The following is a 22,267-nucleotide window of genomic DNA, read 5'->3' on the forward strand; positions in this document are numbered from 1 at the left end:
CGATCTGAGAATTTCGTGAATCCACATTCTTATAGACTCTATTAATTGGTCTTTTATATTCTTGAAATCGGAATCTGGGTTGAATTCTGATTTTCCAGTACATAGCTTCATTTAACTGGGCAACGGTTTAAAAAATTGGTTTGAAATATTACAACATAACCCGAAAAATTCCGGACCAACTGAAAAATGTCTAAAAATAATTAAACAAATTCGGTTCAATTAAAGTTTTACGATAAATTCCGCTAAACTTTGGGAACCGATTCAAACACATAATTCCGATTCAGAAATAAGACCTTTGTTTACGCTTTAAAAAAAATTTAAAAATTTGACTCCCTAAAGCAACCGTTCAATAGTTTCTTTTTTCCGAAGTACATCTTTTAAATGTTGAGAAGTATTTTTTTCTGAAAACCAATTCTCAATTTTACTACAAATAACTAAAAAGGAGTTATAACTTTTTATCAATATCAATAATAATAACTATTATTATTGCAATAAATATTTCAAATAATAATTCTTTGGTGAGAAAACAATTTATTTTTGGCTATGGATATTAGTCCGATCTACTTTATAACCTATAAACCTTTCTTTCAAGTTTACTTAAAACAATACATTAGCAAAAGTAAATGCGTAAATAGAAATAAGGAAATGGCATTGAAAGGTAAGGTGTCCTTTTCTTCGAATACTTTTAAATAAAAATGCAAGCACCAACGCATTTCTTCTAAGAAAGAGGTTAAGGTTACTTACAGGTTAGATCTTGAAAAACATGCTTATATAGTTTTTGATTGTTAAAATATATTTACCTTTTCATGCGAAGTTCGTCATGGCTAAAGAGCACACAAAAAACTGCAAATTTCTTTTGAAAAATACGATTTTCAATAATTATTGATTCTTATCGAAGTCCGCCTTGCGCGTCGGAGCGTGTATCACTAAATGTGCAGGCCGGTGAAAATTCCGTGGTGGGAACGTGTCAGAAGGTAGAAGGCTTGGTCTAAAGGCAAATTGCGAGGGGATTCACGGGAAAAGGCCGTGAGGCTCTTGGAAATTTCGATCGGTTAAATTGACGGTATAGGGCAGAGCAGAGTCTGTTATTAACCCATTAACTCTTAGAATTTTTGCATTAGATTTCGTCCGTGCATTAATACCTTAAACTCTGTAGCGCTAAACCGCGGAAATTTCTCTCCGTGCAGGTAAAGATTTTTTTAGAAAAACTGCTAAATTGTTGGCAACCTAAAAATGAAGAGAATTTCACATTTTACACCTAAATTTGACATTATTTTGTAACTCTCTCATATGTTCGTATATTAATATATTCGTAACATTCGTATTTTCTTAATATTTAACGAACCAATGCTCCTCAGCGGAAGGGAAATGGCCGCGCTGCGTGTTGATTCGTTTGTATACTACATGTTACTGCGAAGTCCTGGATGTCAAGCGGATATAAATTAAACATATGGCAGGGATATAGGCGAAAGAGGATATAAGTCATAACTGATATAAACGCATTGTCAGTGTATATATTTAAAAGTTTGTCATGAGAAAAAGCAAATTATTTAACCTTGAGCGGGTGCTGATCTGCCAGAAATACCTTCAGAGAGCATTGAGTTGGATATTACAATTGAAGAAGATTTAGTTTATTTCTACTACGAAAAAAAACCGCAATGAACCTTATTTAGAGGAAGCCGCGTCACGCGAACAAACAGCGGCAGTTAATGTTTTTCCTGAACCTGTTGATGATCAAACACCACCACATCCTCCAGAGCTATCTGGCCGAATACCACCAGAGGCAGAAGCAGAGGCTGAACAACCAAGAAGGCAATTAAACTGGACATACTATATGAACGAATATGTTATGCGCTGTTAATTTTTGGCAGAAAATTATGTGCAATGTGTGAGAAGAGAACATTACCGAGCTAGCCACAAAAATAAATCAGCAGAATTTAGGACATTAAAAACGCTAAATGTCTGTAAATAGATTGCTTTCGATCTTTCAAATATCTGCCATCCAAATGGCATCGTAACAATAGCTCCCTACTAAATTACTACAATTATAGGAAGTGGACAGCGAAGACCCGGTTGAGGCTGAAGGCATAGTTGCTAGAAATAATATGCATTAAGTGCCGGATCCACTAGAACCCCGTGCAAATATAAATAACGATGATATGAAGAACGATATCTCCAAAACAATTTCAGCACATTAAAAGGTACTGTTGCAATGTACAATCCCAAATGATCTGCGTGCTCTAATAGAATATCTAAACAGGAAGGTTTTACCTGTAAATTTAAAAGCAACACAAAATGTATTCCAGCTCCAAACTCTTGTATGATCTTCAGCTGAGGCAACTGTGCGAATGTTGGACAGCAGAACTAGGGCTATAAGTGCAGTCTTTGCCCCAGGAGAGAATCGAGATCGACCATGGAAGATATATCGCAATTATCTTAGAACTACAATATTTAGAAATTAACATAATTATGTTTGGGACAGAGCGAGACAGATAAACAGAGCGCGATAAGCCGTGATTGTCTGGCAGTTTCCACTCTGCACCGTCAAAACGGTTTTTCATTCTCTCTGCTTTGTGCGGATGTTCGTCGAGTACAGTGATATACTAAGGGCTGGTTTCGCCAACTGCAATTAAATTTGAATCGTTGAATGACTCAAATTAATCAGTACCTTTCATTCCGCCAACTGTTAAGCCATGATTAAAGAAGCTTAATCGCCGATTAACTTAATCGGCCATTTTCGGCTAGTTAGCGTCTTAACCACCGATTAACGAGGGCAGCATAACCTCAAACTTAAAGTGACAGTTTAGTGAACAGCGGCGTGTGAAATATGGACTTGGTTGACATTTCTGATCCTATTTTATCATAATCATCTGATGTCGATGATGATAGCGACATTGAGAGAAAGCCACAAGTAATAAAGGAACGAATTAATTATTTGGAAGCTTTGCATGATATCGATTTTACAACGCGATTTCGGTTATCGAAAACCACTGTTCAAGCGTAGCTTCTTAAAATTGAGAATAATTCCTGAAATTGAGCTAAGTTTGGCCAAATGCCAAACGACGATAGGTACTTTCTTAAACACCTCATTGCTACATGTATTCTATTGTTAACATGCTTGATATTGTTAATCATCACCCGATAACAAAAAAAAAACTTTTCAAAAGTCGTGATATTCCACCTAAAATACAGCTTCTTCTTGATGAGCGTTATCATGCTACTAGCTCTCATTTAATTTCTGCTGGTGACTTCTCTGGAGTTCGTAAAACAAGTGCTCACAGAATCGTACACGGCGTCACTGAAGCCATCACCAGTTTATATCGTCATGTTATAAATGTACCTACTACAGAAGAAGAAAGAGTGGCTGCACAAGTGGATTTTTATCGAATAGCTCATTTTCCCATAGTTATTTCGTACTTAGATTGTACGCACGTTCAAGTTCAATCTTTTGGTGAGTAATAGTTGATAAAGTTGTTCATACTTCCCAAGAGAGAAAAAAATAAAATTGTGGAGAAAAACAAAAAATGTGTTTATCCCATTCGTTGTAGAAACTTGGAAATTGCTCTATTCGTTGAATGATTAATATTTTCTTTTTCAAAATTGATTTATTTGGTTTGAAACTTATTCCATGTTTTAAAAGTTCTTGAATTTCATGTAAATCAAAAACAAAAAACCTTTTTCACGTTGATTGTAGGTGCAAATAATGCAGAAGCCTTTAGGAACAGGAAATGATACTATTCGATAAACGTTCAGGCCGCTTTTAATTTTCATTTATAGTTCACAAATATTGTGGCACGTTGGCCCGGAGCTGCTCATGATTCAACCATTTTTAGGAATTCTAGACTACATGTTTAATTGGAAGCTGGAGACTTTGGTGATGGAATTATTTTGGGAGATGGAGGTTATCCATTACAGCCATTCCTTATAACCCCAATGCAGAATCCTCAAACTGCAGCAGAAATTGTATTCAACGAATCCCATATAAGATCTCGGAATACTATCGATCGCGCGGTCTGTGTTTGAAAATGAAGATTTCCGTGTTTAGCGACGGAAACCCGTTTTTCAGTGAACCATGTACTTCCTGTGATAATAGCGGAAATGTGGAACCAGGTCAAAGTGAAACACGCGCACTTCTCCTTCATTACATTGAGAGGTACACATCATTTTCATTCTCCATAATTTCATCTACTGTTCCGAATTTTACAGCCAACATTTTATTCAGCTTGCTGTGATGGATAAACGAAACCTGCCTTGAATCCCTTATAAATGTTACTAATGATATATTGTCTTTCAGACGCTTTGAATAAATACAAATTTAACTCCATAAATGTTTACCTTTTGGCTAATTATTGGTATTTATAAAAACTTTAATTTCTTATAATTTATGCAAATGATTCTTTTCTGAGGAATTTTAAAAAAGAAGGTATATGTTTCTCTAGAACAAACGATCCTAATTTTAAAAAATATCGTTTTTGATTCCAAGGAAAAACTTTATGTGAAAAAAAAACTTTCCAAAAGGTCCGTACACGGAGAAACTCTGGCATGAGCGGTTAGTGTTAAAATAATTTTTTTTTTTAAAGCAGTAGCCAGTTACCAACACACTGCCCGCTCGTAAATTCACACAAGCCGCTCGTGCTAATGGCAACAGCAGCGCGAGCTTGGTAAGTGCTGCGCTTAGCACGACACGTTCTTGGGATTGGCAACAATCACTCGTGTTAATTTTCAATATCGCGTGATGTCAAATAGCTCTAACGTTTAGTGACAACCACGCTCATCGCTCGACTCATTCGCCATTTGATAAAAGTAAAGGATTACGAGACATTCTACTTTCCCCCATAAAGAAACCAATTTTGTTAAGTTCAAACCCTACCTTACTTAACCTTTATGTACTTTTATGACTTTTAATTTTATATTCCCACTAGTAAAAGGGCCAATTCTAATTCGAAAGTTCTGTTCAAAAACATTTTCTTTAGATTGTATTGCGAAAATTAGAATGATCTGAGCGCACTTTATGAGTTCGTTTACTAAAAAAGTCATTAAAAGTTGAGTTTTAATATAAACAACTAAATCTAAAAAATTAATTCAAAACGTATCTAACATTTCTAAAAAGTTGCACAAATTTCTCTTTTCTAAATTTCCGGTTAAATGGTAAAACTACATTTGATCATGTTACGTCTTCCCTTAATACTTTCAGCATTCGGTATTGCGGCGAATGAGTCGAGCGACAAGCGCGATTTTCACTTAACGTTAGAGCTATTTGACACCAAGGGCTATTGAAAATTAACACGAGAGATTGTTGTCAATCCCAAGAACTGGCGTTGACAACTGTGGCTATTGCTATTCCAAAAAATTTTATTTTGATACTAACCGCTCGTGTCAAAAGCAGTGGCAGCTCTTGCTTCGATCGTTCCGTGTACAAAGTGGCAAATAGTTTTCTTATGAGCTTTTCAAAAATTCTTTTTGAAAAAAAAAGTTTTTTATTATCCTGTTGCATCAAAAAAATTTTATAAAGAATAACACGGTTCGAAAAATGTTTAAAATTTTGTTAATAGCTTAATTTATTTTTAAAAAGTAGGATACGGGAGACAAGTACAAAGAGTGATTTGTCTGCTTTACAATTATTAAACTTTTTATTGCTTTATCAAAACAAGATTATGAATAAATTCTTTTAACGCAAGCTTCAAGTTCGCACTTAAAATACAATTCACAATAGTTGCTTAATACAAAAGTAATATCACCAATGCTAAAATGAAATGTTCAAAACTTCGATCATTATTTCAACGCAGCCTCCGCAGTCACTCATTTCATCTGTGTCTAGGAAACGTGTAATATATAAAAATTAAAAGTATACATTAAAAGATAACTGATTGCAGCGTGCTTTGCAATTGATCAATTTGAAAAATAATCATTTATAAAACTTTCAATTGCGACAATAAATAATCTTCGAACTTTTGAACATTATTACAAGTTTACACCTGCAACCTAAGGTGAAATATATGTTAAAAATAATGGTAATATGACACATGGTACTTGAAATAATGTTCAAAAGTACGCTTTCAAAAGTTTTGCTTGTGCAGTTTTTCACTTATGGTTGCTGTAGTTGAACCTATCGCTGCAGTGGTACTGCACGCTGGAGGCGAAGGCAATGCCGAAGTCGATGCACCATCTACGTGAACCGATAATGCATGACTTTTCTGTGTCATTAGCATTATCGAGTTCCATTCACACCAATCTTCATCTGAATCAATGTGGTTGCCCAGTGTCTACAAAAAAATGTAAATGGTTATAATCATAACGATGATTGCTGTACTATCTTAAATTAAAGAAGATGTGGAGATATGCTAACCTCAATTTCTTCTAAACCCTCTACGTTCTCATCAAGAAACACAGAAAACGCATCAGTGCCTTCTGTCCTTTCTGCATCTTCCGCGTCCTCTCCAAAGCTGCCAGTGACTTCATTAGTGCACACTATGAATATAAAAAAAATTAACATTAATGTTCTAATTACCACCTGCGTCACACGTTCTTCTGCGCAGAAGGTGAAAATTTTTATTTCTTCAAAACTGTCGGAAATTAGAATTAGCAATCTAATATAAATCTTAACGTACTTGCAAGACTGCCGTAATCAAATCGAATTTTTTTTTTAATATTTAAAACTCAGGAATTACGATCAGCAGTCTGATAAAAATTGCAACGTACTTGAAATACCGTCGTCATCAAATTGATTCCCGTTCGGATCTGATGTTGGACCATTGACCTCCTTGACATGCCTGCAGAAAAAGTTCTTCTTAACTGCGTTCCTTCTGTCTCCTATTAATAACAATTTCTTTTTAATTCCAATTTGTACAATTTTGAAATAAAAGATGTAAGTTTTTTATATATTTTAAACTGTATACCCCTTAAAATTGTATTACTTATAAAATGAGTTCAAAATTAAAAAAGCTCAGGAACATGAAAGGATGAAATTCAAGAATTCTCTACCAAAAAGTTGAAATTTCAATTAAAAAAGAAGAATTTCAAAACAGGCAGATTAATTTACTACCAAAAATGACGAATTTTTAATAAAATTAAAGAGTTGTCAACCATAAAGTTGAAGTTTTAACCAAAAAATAAAACTTCTAAACATAAATATTAATTTACTACCAAAAAAGACCAATTTTTAACAAAATTCAAGAATTCTCAATCAAAAAGTTGAATTTTTCACTAAAAACATAAATTTTCAAACGGAAAGAGTAAATTATCAAAAAATATGAATTTTTAATAAAATTAAATAATTCTCAACCAAAAATTTGAATTTTCAACTAAAAAAGATGAATTAGAAAAAAACGATTAAGTTTATACAAAAAAACGAGTTTTGAATAAAATTCGAGTTCTCAACCAAAAAGTTGAATTTTGAACTAACAAAGAAGAATTTTTAAACAGAAAGATTAATTTACTACCAAAAATGACGAATTTTAAATAAAATTAAAGATTTCGCGACCATAGAGTTAAGGTTTCAATTTAAAAAATATATTTATAAACAGTAAGATTAATTTACTACCAAAAAAGATGAATTTTTAACAAAATACAAGAATTTTGAACCAAAGAGTTGAATTTTCAACTAAAAAAAGTTTTAAACAGAAATATTAATTTACTACCAAACAGAACGAATTTTAATGAAATTCAAGAATACTCAACAAAAAAGTTCAATTTTCTACTAAAAACATAAATTTTTTAACAGAAGTAGTAAATAACCAAAAAAGACGAATTTTTAATAAAATTCGAAAATTCTCAACCAAAAAGTTGAATTTTCAACCAAAAATGAGGAATTTGAAAACAAAACGATTAATTTACTGCAAAAAAAGGAACGAATTTCGAATAAAATTCAAGGGTTCTCAATCAAAAAGTTGAATTTTCAGATAAAAAAGAAGAAAGCCGTAAGTTGTAATATATTTTAAACTGCATATGCTTTAAAAATTCGTTACATATACTATTGGTTCAAAATTAAAAAAGCTTAGTTATAAACAAGCCTGAATAAAAGCAATATTATTTTATAAGTACTAAAACTGTCAACGTTTTTTTTTTTTTTGATATCCTGGAAATCCGTCAAAATATTTCATAAGAATTCGAAAAGAAAAGATTGAAGAAAAATATCGACATTTTTCGAAATTGACAGAACCTATTCAAATTTTTTTTAAAAGTCATGATAGCAGCAGTTATAGTTCCTGAAGTATTTATCACTTGGAAAGCAAATTTTTTATGTTGTTGAGGTTATAACGCTTCTTTTCGAAAAGTTTCAATGAGAAATCAATAAATAAATGTTTATCAAAGATGCTGTTAATTTAATTTATAATCGATTTATAAGCCATTTGCGCTAATTTGAATATTTTGTTCAGTATTTACGATAAAAGCGAACAGCTTCGGCAAGAAAATCTTACACAAAACTATTTTAAATTTTTACCACGGTTAATATTATAAAGACTAAAGTTTATAATTTTTATTTTACCTATTTTGAACGTTTTTTGGCGCAAGGTGCTTAATTTCTTTCTGGTCTGTCTTTTAATATTGTCCCATAAGAGCTTCAGTTTACTAGCAGGACGATGTTCCGGAGATACCCTTCTTTTGTTGAATATCTGGTGAATTTCCTCCCGTGCTTTTAATTTCTGCCCGCTGCTTATTGCATCTGTTCTTTTACACTTGAAAACCTCTCGATATTTCTCCGCAATTGGGAGAAGGCTCCGCTTTTTACTGGATGTAAAATTTTTACCTCCTTTCCTGCACTTTTTCTGAAAAAGCAGGGTTATTTGAGGTTAGAAAATAAAAAGTCTACAATTACAAAACTTACGCATATATAATAAAAAATGTACTTACCTCAGGTAAATTGACTGCCATGGTTACTACAAAATGTTCTTTTTTTACTCCAAAGCACTTTATGTTGATTTTAATCAATATTATAACCTGTAACCGTTCTTTTTTTTTCTACATCAAGCAGCACGTTCCTTGTAACGTCAGAGGTCCAGTTGAAGCGCGAACAGACTTTTGTGAATCAACCAATCAGGCTCACCTTAAAAACAGAAATAGGGTGAAACTAGACCTTATTGTGAACAGTGTATAGGGTTAGCTAACCAGAGGTTAACAATTCACATTGGAACGCATCGCTGGTTATCGTCGGTTTAATGATTAATTAAAAAATAATCATGACTAGTTCACAACGAATTTAATCACAGTTGGTGAAACTTTTATTAGAGAGCATGAAAATTTTACATTAGACGTTGAGAACAGTCTGCCAAAAGAGCAGATTTTTTCAATAATGTAAAGAAACTTGAAAACCTACTGCCAAAATTATGTGATGGAACAGTCCGTGTTTAAAAATTTATTACTCCTCACTAACAAGGGGTACAGAAATTATTATAATTATAATAAAATGTTGCGTAAAAGGTGTTTTTTCAATCAGATGCATATAAAATATCCAAAATATCAAATTTTACGTGTTTCCAAACATTTCGTGTCAAAATATGCGATTAAATGTAACGTAACAAACAGTCCGCGTCTTTGGCCATATATTTATTTATTTAAATTATTTTATTCACAAAATACACATAAGTAACTACGAAACTTATCAGAGATATTCGAAATATTTAAAAAATATTACTTTCTGGAATATCTTTCAATACTGGCTTTCTTCACAATGATCAACACTACACTCTCTCCAAAACACACCAACATTGACAACGTCGCAAACTTCTGCTTCTCGAACAGCGTCCGGTAGGAAGAGTAGAGTGACATGTGAATGACGATTTCAGATGAGATATCTGTTGGAAAGGATTTGGGCAGGTGCGTAAAGCATATTCTGAGTTTGCGCAAGTTCCAAAGTGACGGAAAGTGCCTGTGGGCTGGTTGTAAAAGAAAAAAGAAAAAATTTGACCGTTTTTTAAAGTGATTTAATAGATATAACTCGTAAACGATGCGTTTAATCGGCCAAAATTACAGATGTTAATTTATTGAGAACAAAAAAAATGAACAAAATTCATGTGTGTAGGATTAAAATGTTTTTATTTTCATTGAAAAATAAACGAATGAACGTGGATTTTTGCGTTAAAATTAGGGTTAAAAAAATTATTATTTTTGGTTTTTAAAAATGAAGTTAGACATTTGAACATATCATAGTTACATACTTTACGATACTATACAACAGCAAAAAAAATTGATGAAGATTCATCTATTTTTTGTCTCACTATGTAATTGTTAATTAAGTCCTAAAGATTTTTACAATAATTTTCAAAATAGCGTAGCGACGAAACTGACATTCTCACATTATTGAAACTGGTATTAAATAAAAGTTTGAAGGGTTTACCTTCATAGTCTGGCATTTTGAATATATTTTTAAAAAATTTTATTCATAATTATAGCGAATTGAAAATTAATAAAATTTCAATTGCAGGTATGCAATCGTAGGTCTAACAATAACCAAAATACGTTATTATGCGTTTTTAAACCATCTCTTAGTGGTAAAATGACAAATGTTTTTGTACGAGCAATTTATTATTTTAAAAAATGTACACAATAACGTGACAGATTTTACCTGGACAGGTAAAAATATAGTGCGAAAAACTTGGATTCTAAAGTGAAAGCGCTCATTTCAAATCTCTTCATAATAAAGAAATCACTCTATCTTCCTTGTCTGTAAACGTAGAAAGCTCATTCAAAAACTTTGTCCGACTACTTTTTCTGGACTAAACCGAATCTCACGTCAAAATTTACACATTTTTACAAATGTAATTGTTATAAACAAATTGAAAAACATTGATCATTTTTCTTGCAAAATTTATTACTTATTCATTTTAATACTATTACATGTTAAAATATCTTTTTTTTATTTTATACAAAATATACAATTGTTATTTATTATTATGGACATTAAACGCAGTTATTGTAAACGCATTTTGTTGCTACAGGACGGCACGTCGTCGTTGTAGCTGGTATCCGTAAACATCTCATCAATTGTTGCATCTGTGCTAATTTTTTTAACATCAAAAATGCTACATGCGGCAAATCAAAGCCATATTTGTCTAGGTAATCGTCCTTATCAACTTCTTCACATTCTGTATCTAAGTTTTTTCTTTGAACATGCCTTTCATCAACACCAACAGTATTTAAATTTTCACCGACTTCGATGTTAATACTTTCATCTTGTTGACTATTATCGCAAGTTTTCCCATTACAGTGACTACATTGCTCAGAACAAGGTATACCTTTTACACACAGCCACAGAAGCTCCCATACAAACTGTTGTGCATTTGCAGCTGATATCCTTCAGCAAGTCATAAGCAACCAAAGATGGTGTGCTCAATCGAGATTTTTAAATTTTGTCATTTAATTTCCACTCTCAATCAGTTGGCTCCAAGTGATTATTAAACAACTTTTGCACCTGATAATATGCTCTAAATGATTGTTGAGCGGCCGCATCATTTGTAGAAGTTGATACAAAACTTAACTGAAAACAAAGCAAAATATTTGTGGTTAGATAAAAAGAAAGGTAGATTAATTTCTAAACTAAGAGTACAACTTGATGCTGCAGGCTTTCGTATGAATCAAGCTGAAGATGATGCCTACGAGCTCAACACGCATTCAGAGCATATCATCAGGTGCAAAAGTGGTTTAATAAGCACATGGAGATAAACAATTGGGAGTGGAAAGTAAATGACAAAATTTTAGAACCTCGATTCAGCACAGCACGTTTGGTTCCTTATTACTTACTGATGGATATCAGTTGCAAATGCACAAAAGGTTGTACGGAGTTTGTAGCCGTGTGAAGAAAGGTTTACCTTTTTCTGGGTACTGTAGTCACTGTAATGGAGAAATTTGTGATTATCGTCAACAAGATAAAAGCATTAACATCGAAGTCAGTGAAAATTTAAATACTGTGGGTGTTGATGAGAGGTATGTTCAAAGAAAAAACTTAGATACAGAATGTGAGGAAATTGATAAGGATGATTACCCAGACAAATATGGCTTTGATTTGCCATATAGAGCATTTTAATCTTGAAAAAGTTACCACAAATGCAACAATTGATGAGATGTTTACAGATACCAGTTACAACGACGACGTGCCGTCGTGAAGCAAATAAATGCCTTTACAAAAACTGCGTTTAATGACCTTAATAATAAATCACAATTGTATATTTTGAATGAAATAAAAAAAGATACAAGTGTAATAAATTTTGTAAGAAAAATAATCCATGTTTCTCATCTTGTTCATAACAATTTCATTTGTAAAAATGTGCAAACTTTGACATGAGATTCGGTTTAGTCGAGAAAAGTAGTCGGACAAAGTTCTTGAATGAGCTTTCTACGTTTACAAAACAAGGAAGATAGAGCGATTTCTTTTTTCTGAAGAGATTTGAAGTGACCACTTTTACTTTAGAATCCACGTTTTTCGTACTATATTTTCACCCGCCCACGTAAAACCTGTCACGTTTTTGTGTAAATTTTTTTTTATAATCAATTGTTCGAATAAAAATATTTGTCATTTCACCACTAAAAGATGGTTTAAAAACGCATAATAACGCATTTTTGTTATTGACAGACCTACAATTCTACACCTGCAATTAAAAGGTAAGTTCAGGTAACAATAGCTGCAAATATATTGGTCCTAGTAATTTTATTGTTTTGCTAAATGTAGGTCTTCGGGTCTGATATTAAATGTCGTCGGTTCTTTTTTCCTAGTGTCAAAGACAACCGAGATAATTTAATTGTCTATGAGTAAAAAATTTAATTAATTTTCAATTTGTTATAATTATGAATAAAAATGAAAATAATATATCCAAAATACCAGACTATGAAGGTAAACCCTGCAAACTTTAATTTCAAACCAGTTTCATTAATGTGAGACTGCTAGTTTTGTCGCTACGCTATTTTGAAAATTTTTGTAAAAATATTTAGGACTTAATTAACAATTACATGCTTTTATATGGGAAACTTCAAGTCAAAGCCGGTACCTGTTAAAGTTAAAAAATGAAAAAAGTACGAAATTTCTTCTTTCGGATTTGGAATAACATGTAGGGTATCGTTGCCCTCTAGCATGCAAAAAAATGTTGCCATGCATTTTTAGACCACCCTAATGCAAAGTTAAGTAAGTAGCTATCTTTTCATTCTACTTCTTGATTCCGAAAATCATATTATGAAAAGGTGTCTTTGATTCATTTTGATGATCAATTTATTATTAATACAGAACCAATGGTTCAATTGCGCATTTGATTCTATCACATATTCTACGGTATGCTCAAAATATAAATATATTAAAATCGTTTGCTTGTCCTTAGATTTTAAAATTTTAACTGATAACTTGATAAATTTCATCATATAATAATTTTAGACTGATTTAATTGTAAATATACTAATTTTATCTGAAATTTTGTTATGTCAGCCGGAAATTGATTTTCAAGAAGATCCAAAATTTCTAGCTTGTTCAAATTTATGAATTAAACGGACTGAACAATATTAAATTTTAAAACATTTACATTACTATCTATTATCATTTCAATTATATTTATGGGCAAAAGGCAATTTAATTGGTTACTAATTTATTTCAGATTATGTTTTAATTAAGTGTCCAGGTCCAGCTTGGGCCACTCAACTTTTTAAGGGTCTGGTTCCAGAACCATAGCTTTTAAATTCTTAAGGGTTCAGGTCCGAACGCGGAATATTCAATATCTCAAGGGTACGGGTTCGAACCCGGACCTTTTAAAATCTCAAGGGTCCATGTCCGAAAACCAACCCTTTAATTTCTTTAGGGTGTGGGTTCAAACCCGGAACTAGTACATTCTTTAGGTTTTTAAGGATCCAGGTCCGCAACCGACCCTTTTATATTATTAAGGATCCGGGTTCTTACCCGGACCCTCAAAAATTGAAAGGGTCTACTCTCGACCTTAGGTTCTGAAGAACCCTTCAACATCGGATCTAACCTAAAGGGTTCCTTGAACTACATATATTCGAGAAATTTACACAGACGATTTGAAAGAGGAAGATCTGTTTTATTTGAAGGGATTAAAATTATTAAGCTAAATTGAGATGGCGCAAAAGAATTCTACGGAATTAAATATGCTCAGATGGGTAAGATGCGCTCCACTGTTACATGGCACTTACGGGTGTGCAGTAGAGTTTAGTGGCACATCTGGCTGCGCAGAAAAGTTACATCGATAGTTTTTATTATAAAGTCAACTTATTTTGAATTTAATGGATCTTTCTATAGACAGAAGTCTGGTACTCCCATAGGTTCAGTTATTTCTCCGATTTTGGTAGAACTGGTGATGGAAGATTTGGAGATCTTTGTTTTTGGGAAATATAATATAATTACCAATTTGTACAGAAAAAGTACATATTCAGGTAGAATTTTAAATTTCCTTTCTGCTCATCCCTTTCGAAACAAAATTGCAGTAATTAAAGACTTAGTTGATAGAGCTAATAGGTTTGTCCCTTTATTCATTTCACACAAGAAATTTGAATATCGTTAGGAAAATCCTTTTTCTGAATCATTATCCAAAAAAGTTAATTCACAAACATATTGCAATCAGAGTTCAACAAATCAAAAACAAAGAGATTAATAATTTGGTTGTAGATAATCAGAAAGAGTTAAAGGAATATAGTTCGCTTAATACTTTTGTTCTTCCGCATTCCATTTAAAATGGATTCGGTGATAAATTTTTGCAAAGCTCCTTTAGATATTTATATTGTTTTTACAACAGATTGGCCTAATGACCCTCATTCGATTCTCAGGTATCAAAGAGAGAGAGAGAGCACCTGTTCGTCGGTGCTGTCAATTTCTACCACTTAAATTTTTCTTGCCTTGATAAGGGTACTGTTTTTTTACATTATCGTAATTTGATGATAATAAAAATAAAAAAGATGAAAGAACGACAAGGAGAAAGAAAGGGTTTGTGGTTGGCTGCCTTCTCATTTTTCTTTCCTCTTTTTTTATTTTTGTCCCAAAATTGTATTTTTTTGTTTTTTTTTTTCAGATTACAATAGGATTTTTGGTTTTCGTTTATTCGTTGTGGTCCAAATTTGGTCGTTGGATTCTTGTTTTGTTCAACAAGGTTTTGCATTAATTTGATTATTGGACGTTAAATGGGATTTTTAACTTTGATTTTAGTCTAATTTAAATTCCGTAAATTTTAATGTTTAAATTTCACTGCACTATCCAAAAAAATAAGGAGGACTAGTTCTTCATACGAAAATTCATGTTTTGTCCAGAAAAAATTTTTGAGTGTTTTATAAATGGACAAAACTTAACTTAATTATGAATAGACAAATTTTTTTCTATATTTGTATTTTTTCTTATTCTCACAACTTATTTAGCAGTACAGAACTGTCAGCGAGAATGAATATTACACTCATCAGAAGATATGAAGATATTTGAACTAAAACATTTTATATAAAAAAATTGTTTCTTCTGCTGCACGTTTTATAATTGCCATATGCAATGAATCTATATTAGATTATCTTAGCAAAGAACTTTCCTTTTTTCCTCGTATGGTGCGATATTTAGCATTTGACCAACATTATTTCTGTGACATAAAATACCGAATATGTAAGTAATCAAATGGTACTCACCCTCGAACAATTCGATGTACTCTTGGAATTTCCAACTTTTCATAACGTCTTCCATTGTTGCAAAGATCATTTTCGAGAAAAACCATTTGCTAAAAACACAATACAGGCACAAGCAAACAATTTTTGTAGCCCGAGTTCTCTCAGTGTACGGCGTGATGTACAGATCAGAGATCAATGAAAATCAAGATGGAGTCGATTAGTATTCGACCCAAGCGGTAGTAGGTGGTACTACATGACTTTTCCGTTGAGCAGCTCCGACTACGAATGACCAGATGAGTTATCTCAGTGGTCTTATTTAAATAAGCAGCGCGGGAATTCTAGATCAATCCAAAAATCTCTGCGCCTGTCCTGAAAGGAAAATGGCTTAATATAATGCATTTCACTCGTTATATATCAAAAATCCAAAAATTCCGAAAAATTATGCCGTAGTAGGAAAGAGTGACTTTTTGAAACTTTCAACTTAAAGTTTCAATGAAAAGTTTCAAAGTCAGTGAAACTTTTGAAACATTAGCACTTTTAGGAATATTTATAATAATTGTAGATAAAAAAATGCCTAACGTGCATTTAAAAAAAGTTTTTTAATTATAAGAACTGCACTTTGCTTTCTTTTACATTTCAAAACAGTTTTAATATCAAATAAATTGTGTCAGAAAATAGAAGCAGAACTAACATAACCTAAAATACAGATACCTGATATACCAATCAAATCGCCAAAGTTTGAAATTTTGATCATGATTGTTAATACTTCAATTCAAGACATTTGATAAATTTCGAATATAGAACTTATTTATGTTTTATACATAATTTCATTTTTATTCTCTAATTGCAGTTTCCTGTAATTACAGTTTCCTGAACTAAAACAATGTATCAAGAGGTGAGCCATTAATAAACTAAGCTAAATTAAAAATAGGAAAAGCGAATTTATTCTTATTATTTAATTCAAGCATTATTTATGTATATATATATATATATATATATATATATTCATGTGAATTATTTAAATTCTAAAAATAAATAATTTCATTTTTTGAGATCCAGAAACTTATTCTTTGGCATCGATTTGTCTACAATATCGCAGGTCGATTTTTTAACTTAAATATGTAAAATATCAATATATTTATGCACGTATACAATTATATATGTATCCGAACAATAAGAAAAATTCATATCCTTTAGCAACCCTAAAAATATTCTATAAAGTGGGAACATAACTCTAAAAGTTCAATTGTTACAAATTTTACAAGTTTCGTTTCAGTTGCATTGATCAGAAATTTCGCATTTTTAAACTTTCAATGTGAAATTTTCAAAATGAAACTTTCAGCGGCACATTGCTATCTTGATGTTACTTCAAAATATCGCCACGCTTCTAATAAAAAAAAAAGAATACGGCTGGTGTGCAAAAAATATTAAATTCCAATATTGTTCCAATATTTCTTGAGAAAATTGAAAAGATAGAATTATTAGACTAGAAGATGAATCCAATATAAACAAGTGAATATTGGTTAGCCATTTTTTCAATATAAAAAAGTTTTTTCTTATGCTTGTTCGCCAATACGTTTGAAAAAATTGCAGGTGATGACGGAAGTGATAAAGAGGAAAATGGAGGGCAAGCTGAAATAGAAGGTCCAATGTTAGATGATGTAAATGAACCGCAGAATGATGGTCAGAGTCAGGGAGATGACGAACTTCTAGAGCGTGAGGATTCAGTGGAGAATACCAGATCTTTAGATTCAGTAAAATCAAATTCTGATGCATTGAATTCAGAAGAACAAAATTTTGATGTAACGGATTCAGAAGCAGAATTATTGATGATATAGCAGAGTATACTTCGGAATTGAGAAGGGACTTCAAGAATGCATCAATCCCAATGTCCACAAGAAATGAACTATATTTCTTCAACTTAACGTCGATAGCATTTCATCATATAAATCTGGCGAAAAAGGTTTCTGGGTGATGTCAGGAAAGGTGCATTACCAGCAATGTTTTTACAAGCCATTCGCTGTTCTCATTTATTTTGGCACTTCCAAACCCGTTAGTCTCGACGATTACTTTGGAGACTTTACAACAGAAGTCAATCGATTACAAGCTAATGGCGTTACAATTATGGAACAGCGATTTAATGTTCGTATACACTGGTTTATATGTGATACTCCAGCGAGAGCTTTCATAAAAGGGACAAAGGGTCACACAGGTTTTTATGCCTGTGAACGATGTGAAATAAGAGGTTTTAAAGAAGACAGAGTACCTCAATTTTCTCGTATACATTGTCCAGAGAGGACAGATGAGTCATTTAGAAGACGATCACAACAGCGTCATCACAATCCCAAATCACCATTTCTACAAGTTGGAAATGATTTATCGTGATTTAATCGTTTTATCTATATTCCATCAAAATATTGAGAAAATGTATATTAAATATTTGCAGATATTTTATTTCAATATTCTCTAATTTCTTCAAATTCTTTCAACGTAATTATTGGTTTCGAAATAACTTCTGTTGAGTGTAATATTCATTCTCGCTGACAGTTCTGCACTGCTAAATTTTCATGTTTGTTTTAGGTTTCATGCATTTATTTTGTGAAGGAATAATGAAACGTCTGTTAATGGTGTGGTTTGTTTTTCGGAGACGCGCGAAGGTTGGCCAGCGATTTAAGGCGGAGGTATCCAAAAGATTGCTTCTTATCCGTAAATATATTCCTTGGGAATTTCAAAGGAAAATACGGTCCTTGATATCACTGAAAAAGTGGAAACCAACGGAATTCAGATTTTTTTATTATATTGTGGTCCAATAATTTTATTAAACATTCTTGATGCAGATCGGTTTACAAATTTATTGCTTCCACATGTAGCTTCGAGAATTATATTTAACGACAAATTGTGTAGCAAATACCAGCAGCATGCAAAAATGTATCGGCAGAGATTTTTTTAGGGCTACATAGCTTGTACACAAAAATGCAAGTTTTAAATATGCATTGCGCTATTCATGCTGCTGACGATGTTTTAACTATGAGATGTAACTTTAGTAGCATTTGTGCTTTTACTTTTGAAAACTTTCTCGGAAAAATAGTAAGTCTTATTCGCACAGCCAAACGACCTTTGGCACAAATTTGTCGTAGGTTGCACGAATTAAGTAAAATAGATCCGCCCAAGCCGCAAATACCTTATAAAATACAAATCTTAAAACGCGTTGAGTCGAATATATTAAAACTGAAATACAAAGAATTTACCTTCACGACCAAATCACTTGACAATTTTGTATAACTGGGAAACAAATCACTTTTTGAAATTATTAAAATGACCAGAACACCGGAAAGCGTGGCAATCCAGGGGAATGTTTGGAGTATAAAACGAACAAGTATAAAACTCCTTTAACGTTCACTGCGTTCAATAAAAGACCCAGTATTTTTATTTTACTTTTTACTTAAAGGCAGGTGTTATTTAAGAAATTTGATAATTGAAGCTTGAGGAAATAATATAGAGTATGCTAACGGTTTTCTCCATGCTTTTTTTTTAGTAATTGATAAATAGAAATTGCAATTATACTACAATCAACGAAAAAACATTGTATTTTGTGTTTAAGCATGCTTATCAATTCTAAGTTTATCGATTTTTGTATAAGTAGACTTTTTTCAATTATTTGGACAAAGCCTAATTAAAAAAAAAATTATTTTTGGCAGTCTTATGTAGAGAGATCGGCTGGCTAGACCGAATCTAGACCGTCTACTTAAGACGGTCTGTTAGGGTGCTGGCCTTGGCCCTCTTAGACGGAGTCGATTGCAAAAATTTCAAAAATTCATCGAAGCGTTCTGGCTGGACCCCTCTCAGACGGCCTCGGTTGAAAATAGGAAGTGCTATCGTGACAGTGTATGGTGTAATCGTCAGAAGACGGAAATGATTGGGAAAACCTAAAAGAATATTAAAGTTTGCAGGAAAGTTTTGTGTTGAAGTCAGATTGACACATGTCTAGGTTTGTATACACACTGTTTTTTCAATAATTTTTGAGCAATATAATATCCACTTATATGAGATAAGATTAATTGATTCTCTCTCAAATTGCAACCTAATCTACAAAAGACCAGAGAGGAAGATTTTATATATGTCTTTACATCGTACTGAATCTATTTCTAGTCACATGTTTAATAAAAACGAAGATGGACAATAATGATTTGAGAAAAATGTTACGTTATGTTGTGTTAATTGTGGCCTATCTCTCTGCATCCGTAGGATGGTCATACTTATGACCAATGTCGTGAATTGTCTGCTATTTTTTTATCAACACAGCAGTCAAAATATCCTGCTTTGAAATCACCCAACACAATAAGGAAATAATCCATCTAAAAGTATTTAAAACTTGAGAAAAAATCGATATCGATCAATGACTTTGTAGTTCATGTTAATTGTCGCGTATCACTCGGCGTCCGTAGGACGGCCGTACTTAGGGTTAATATCGTGAATTGCCTGCTATTTTGTGATCATTATTATATAATAGTTGAACTTGAAGTAAATTTAATTTATTTTCAACAAAAAAACGAATAAATAATAAATCTTGAACTGAAATATTTCAATTTAATCCTTGCTTGCCATGCATTTATAAAATAGCATACTTGCCACACTGGGATAAGTTTTTACCCCAGTGACGAAAACTGTCATGAAAAATAAACTACTGAATATTTAAACATGAAATTTTTTTTAGAGCATATTGAAATTCTGATTTAATAGGTAGTGTACTATCTGTTAAGTTCTGATACTTTTTTCCCTCCTCTTTCTGTACGGTCCAATCTAGACCATCGCGTGGTAAAAGCGTTACACGTCTCGCCAGCGTCTGATCAACTCGTCTATTCTGGATGAGCTGATCAGCGGCCCCGAAAATTTTCCACACGGTTATGTCTCCTAAATTTAGTTTGAATGGGAAAATATTCATTCCATGTTTTTCAAATCATTTCAATCATTTTACATTTTCAGTCAAAGCTGAACTTTTTTAAAGTAGAAAAATTAATAACAAATATTGACTTTCATAATATTCTCATTATTATTATAATCGCAAAATAACAATATAAACTCTTTATTGAGTAAGAAAGGACTTCTGGGAAAGGATATAAGATGGACTGACATTAACACTGAAGACACTGTTCTAGCAAGATGTTATGGGTTGAGAAAGATTCACAAACATGGCTATCCCTTTAGAAAAGTTATTTCAACTCTTAATACTCCCACCAAATTTTTAGAACAAAACTTTAATTTGATTCTCAAGGACTCTATCACAATTTCTAAATATAATGTCAAAAATAGCTGGGAGTTTCAAAAAAATATCATTCAAAAAAAGGTTCCAGATGACCATGTAGTGATTTCTTTGGATGTTATTGCAATGTTTCCGAGTATACCCCTTGAATTAGTTAAAAATGCAATTTTAAATAGATGGACTAATATAAAAACCCGTACTCGTTTATGTCAAAAAGATTTTATCAAATGAATAGTTTTTATTATGGAGTCAACTTATTTTAAATTTATTGGATCTTTCTATAGACATTGGTCTGATACTCCCATATTTCTCCGATGTTGGCAGAACTGGTGATAGAAGATTTAAAAGTTTTTGTTTTTGGGAAGCTAGATTTTGTTTTGCCTTTTTATTTTCCGTTTGTCGATGATACGTTATTATGTGTTCCTCTGAAATTGTTACAGATCGTCATTGATACTTTTAACAGTTTTCATCCAAAACTTCAATTCATGAAATAGAACAGGATTATAAAATCAGTTTTTTGGACATAGAAGTAATTATGGGTTAGAATGGTAATATTTTTACCAAATTGGTACAGAAAAAGTACATATTCAGGTAGAATTTTAAATTTCCTTTCTGCTCATCCATTTCAAAACAAAATTGCAGTAATTAAAAACTTAGTTGGCAGATTTCTAGGTTTGCCCCATCATTCATTTCACACAAGAAATTTGAATAATGTTAGGAATAACCTTTTTCTGAATCATTATCTCAAAAAGTTAATTGAGAAACATATTGCAATCAGAGTTCAACAAATCAAAAACAAAAAGAGATTAATAATTTGCTTGTAGATAATCAGAAAGAGTTAAAGGAACATAGTTCGTTTAATACTTTTGTTCTTCCATTTTTTGCTCAAATTTCTAAAACTATTGAACTTATGTTTAAAAAAATTAAAATTCATACTATTTTCCGCATTCCATTCAAAATGGATTGGATGATAAATTTTTGCAAAGACTTCTAGATAATTTTGAAGAGGGTGGTGTTGTCTCTAAGGTCACTTGCGGAATCTGCAAAAGATGAATTACGTGAGGCAAACTGGCAGACTTCTTAATACTAGGATAGAGGAACACAAAAGTGATGTTCGTTTAGGACGCTGTTATAAGTGTTCTTGCCAGACATACAAAGGCATTTGTTGATTTTGACCATGAGTTTGACTGGGATAATTCTCAAAATTTTCATAGTGAAAGTAATGAGAGAAAGAGGGAATTCATGGAAATGCTTTATATTAAAAAACATAAAAAGTTATCTATTAATTTAAAAACAGATTTCGATGGGTTGAAAAAAAGTTATGATTGTATGATTAATTACAGTTTGTCAAGTTAAAGCGTGGGTGGCTTTACTCGCAGTCGGTAAGGTGTATCGACATGATTTTGGTGTCAAAATATTAAGAAGAGCTCCCTCTTT

The 22,267-nt window shown here is 32.2% G+C and overlaps 2 protein-coding genes across 2 annotated transcripts; one reads left to right on the plus strand and one right to left on the minus strand.

Moving 5' to 3' along the window:
* Positions 1-6,056: 6,056 nt before the first annotated feature.
* Positions 6,057-8,915, minus strand: LOC117170724. Its single transcript, XM_033357744.1, has 5 exons — positions 8,851-8,915; positions 8,486-8,765; positions 6,700-6,810; positions 6,347-6,468; positions 6,057-6,263 (listed from the first exon to the last, which is right to left on the minus strand). The coding sequence occupies exons 1-5, from the start codon at positions 8,869-8,871 to the stop codon at positions 6,057-6,059; spliced, it is 741 nt and encodes a 246-aa protein (XP_033213635.1). The 5' UTR covers positions 8,872-8,915.
* Positions 8,916-17,544: 8,629 nt separating this feature from the next.
* LOC117170728 lies at positions 17,545-17,955 on the plus strand. Its single transcript, XM_033357758.1, has one exon. It carries the CDS (start codon positions 17,545-17,547, stop codon positions 17,953-17,955), a length of 411 nt encoding a protein of 136 aa, XP_033213649.1.
* Positions 17,956-22,267: the final 4,312 nt, after the last annotated feature.

This window comes from Belonocnema kinseyi, chromosome 1 (genome assembly GCF_010883055.1).
Source record: "Belonocnema kinseyi isolate 2016_QV_RU_SX_M_011 chromosome 1, B_treatae_v1, whole genome shotgun sequence".
Lineage (NCBI taxonomy): Eukaryota > Metazoa > Arthropoda > Insecta > Hymenoptera > Cynipidae > Belonocnema > Belonocnema kinseyi.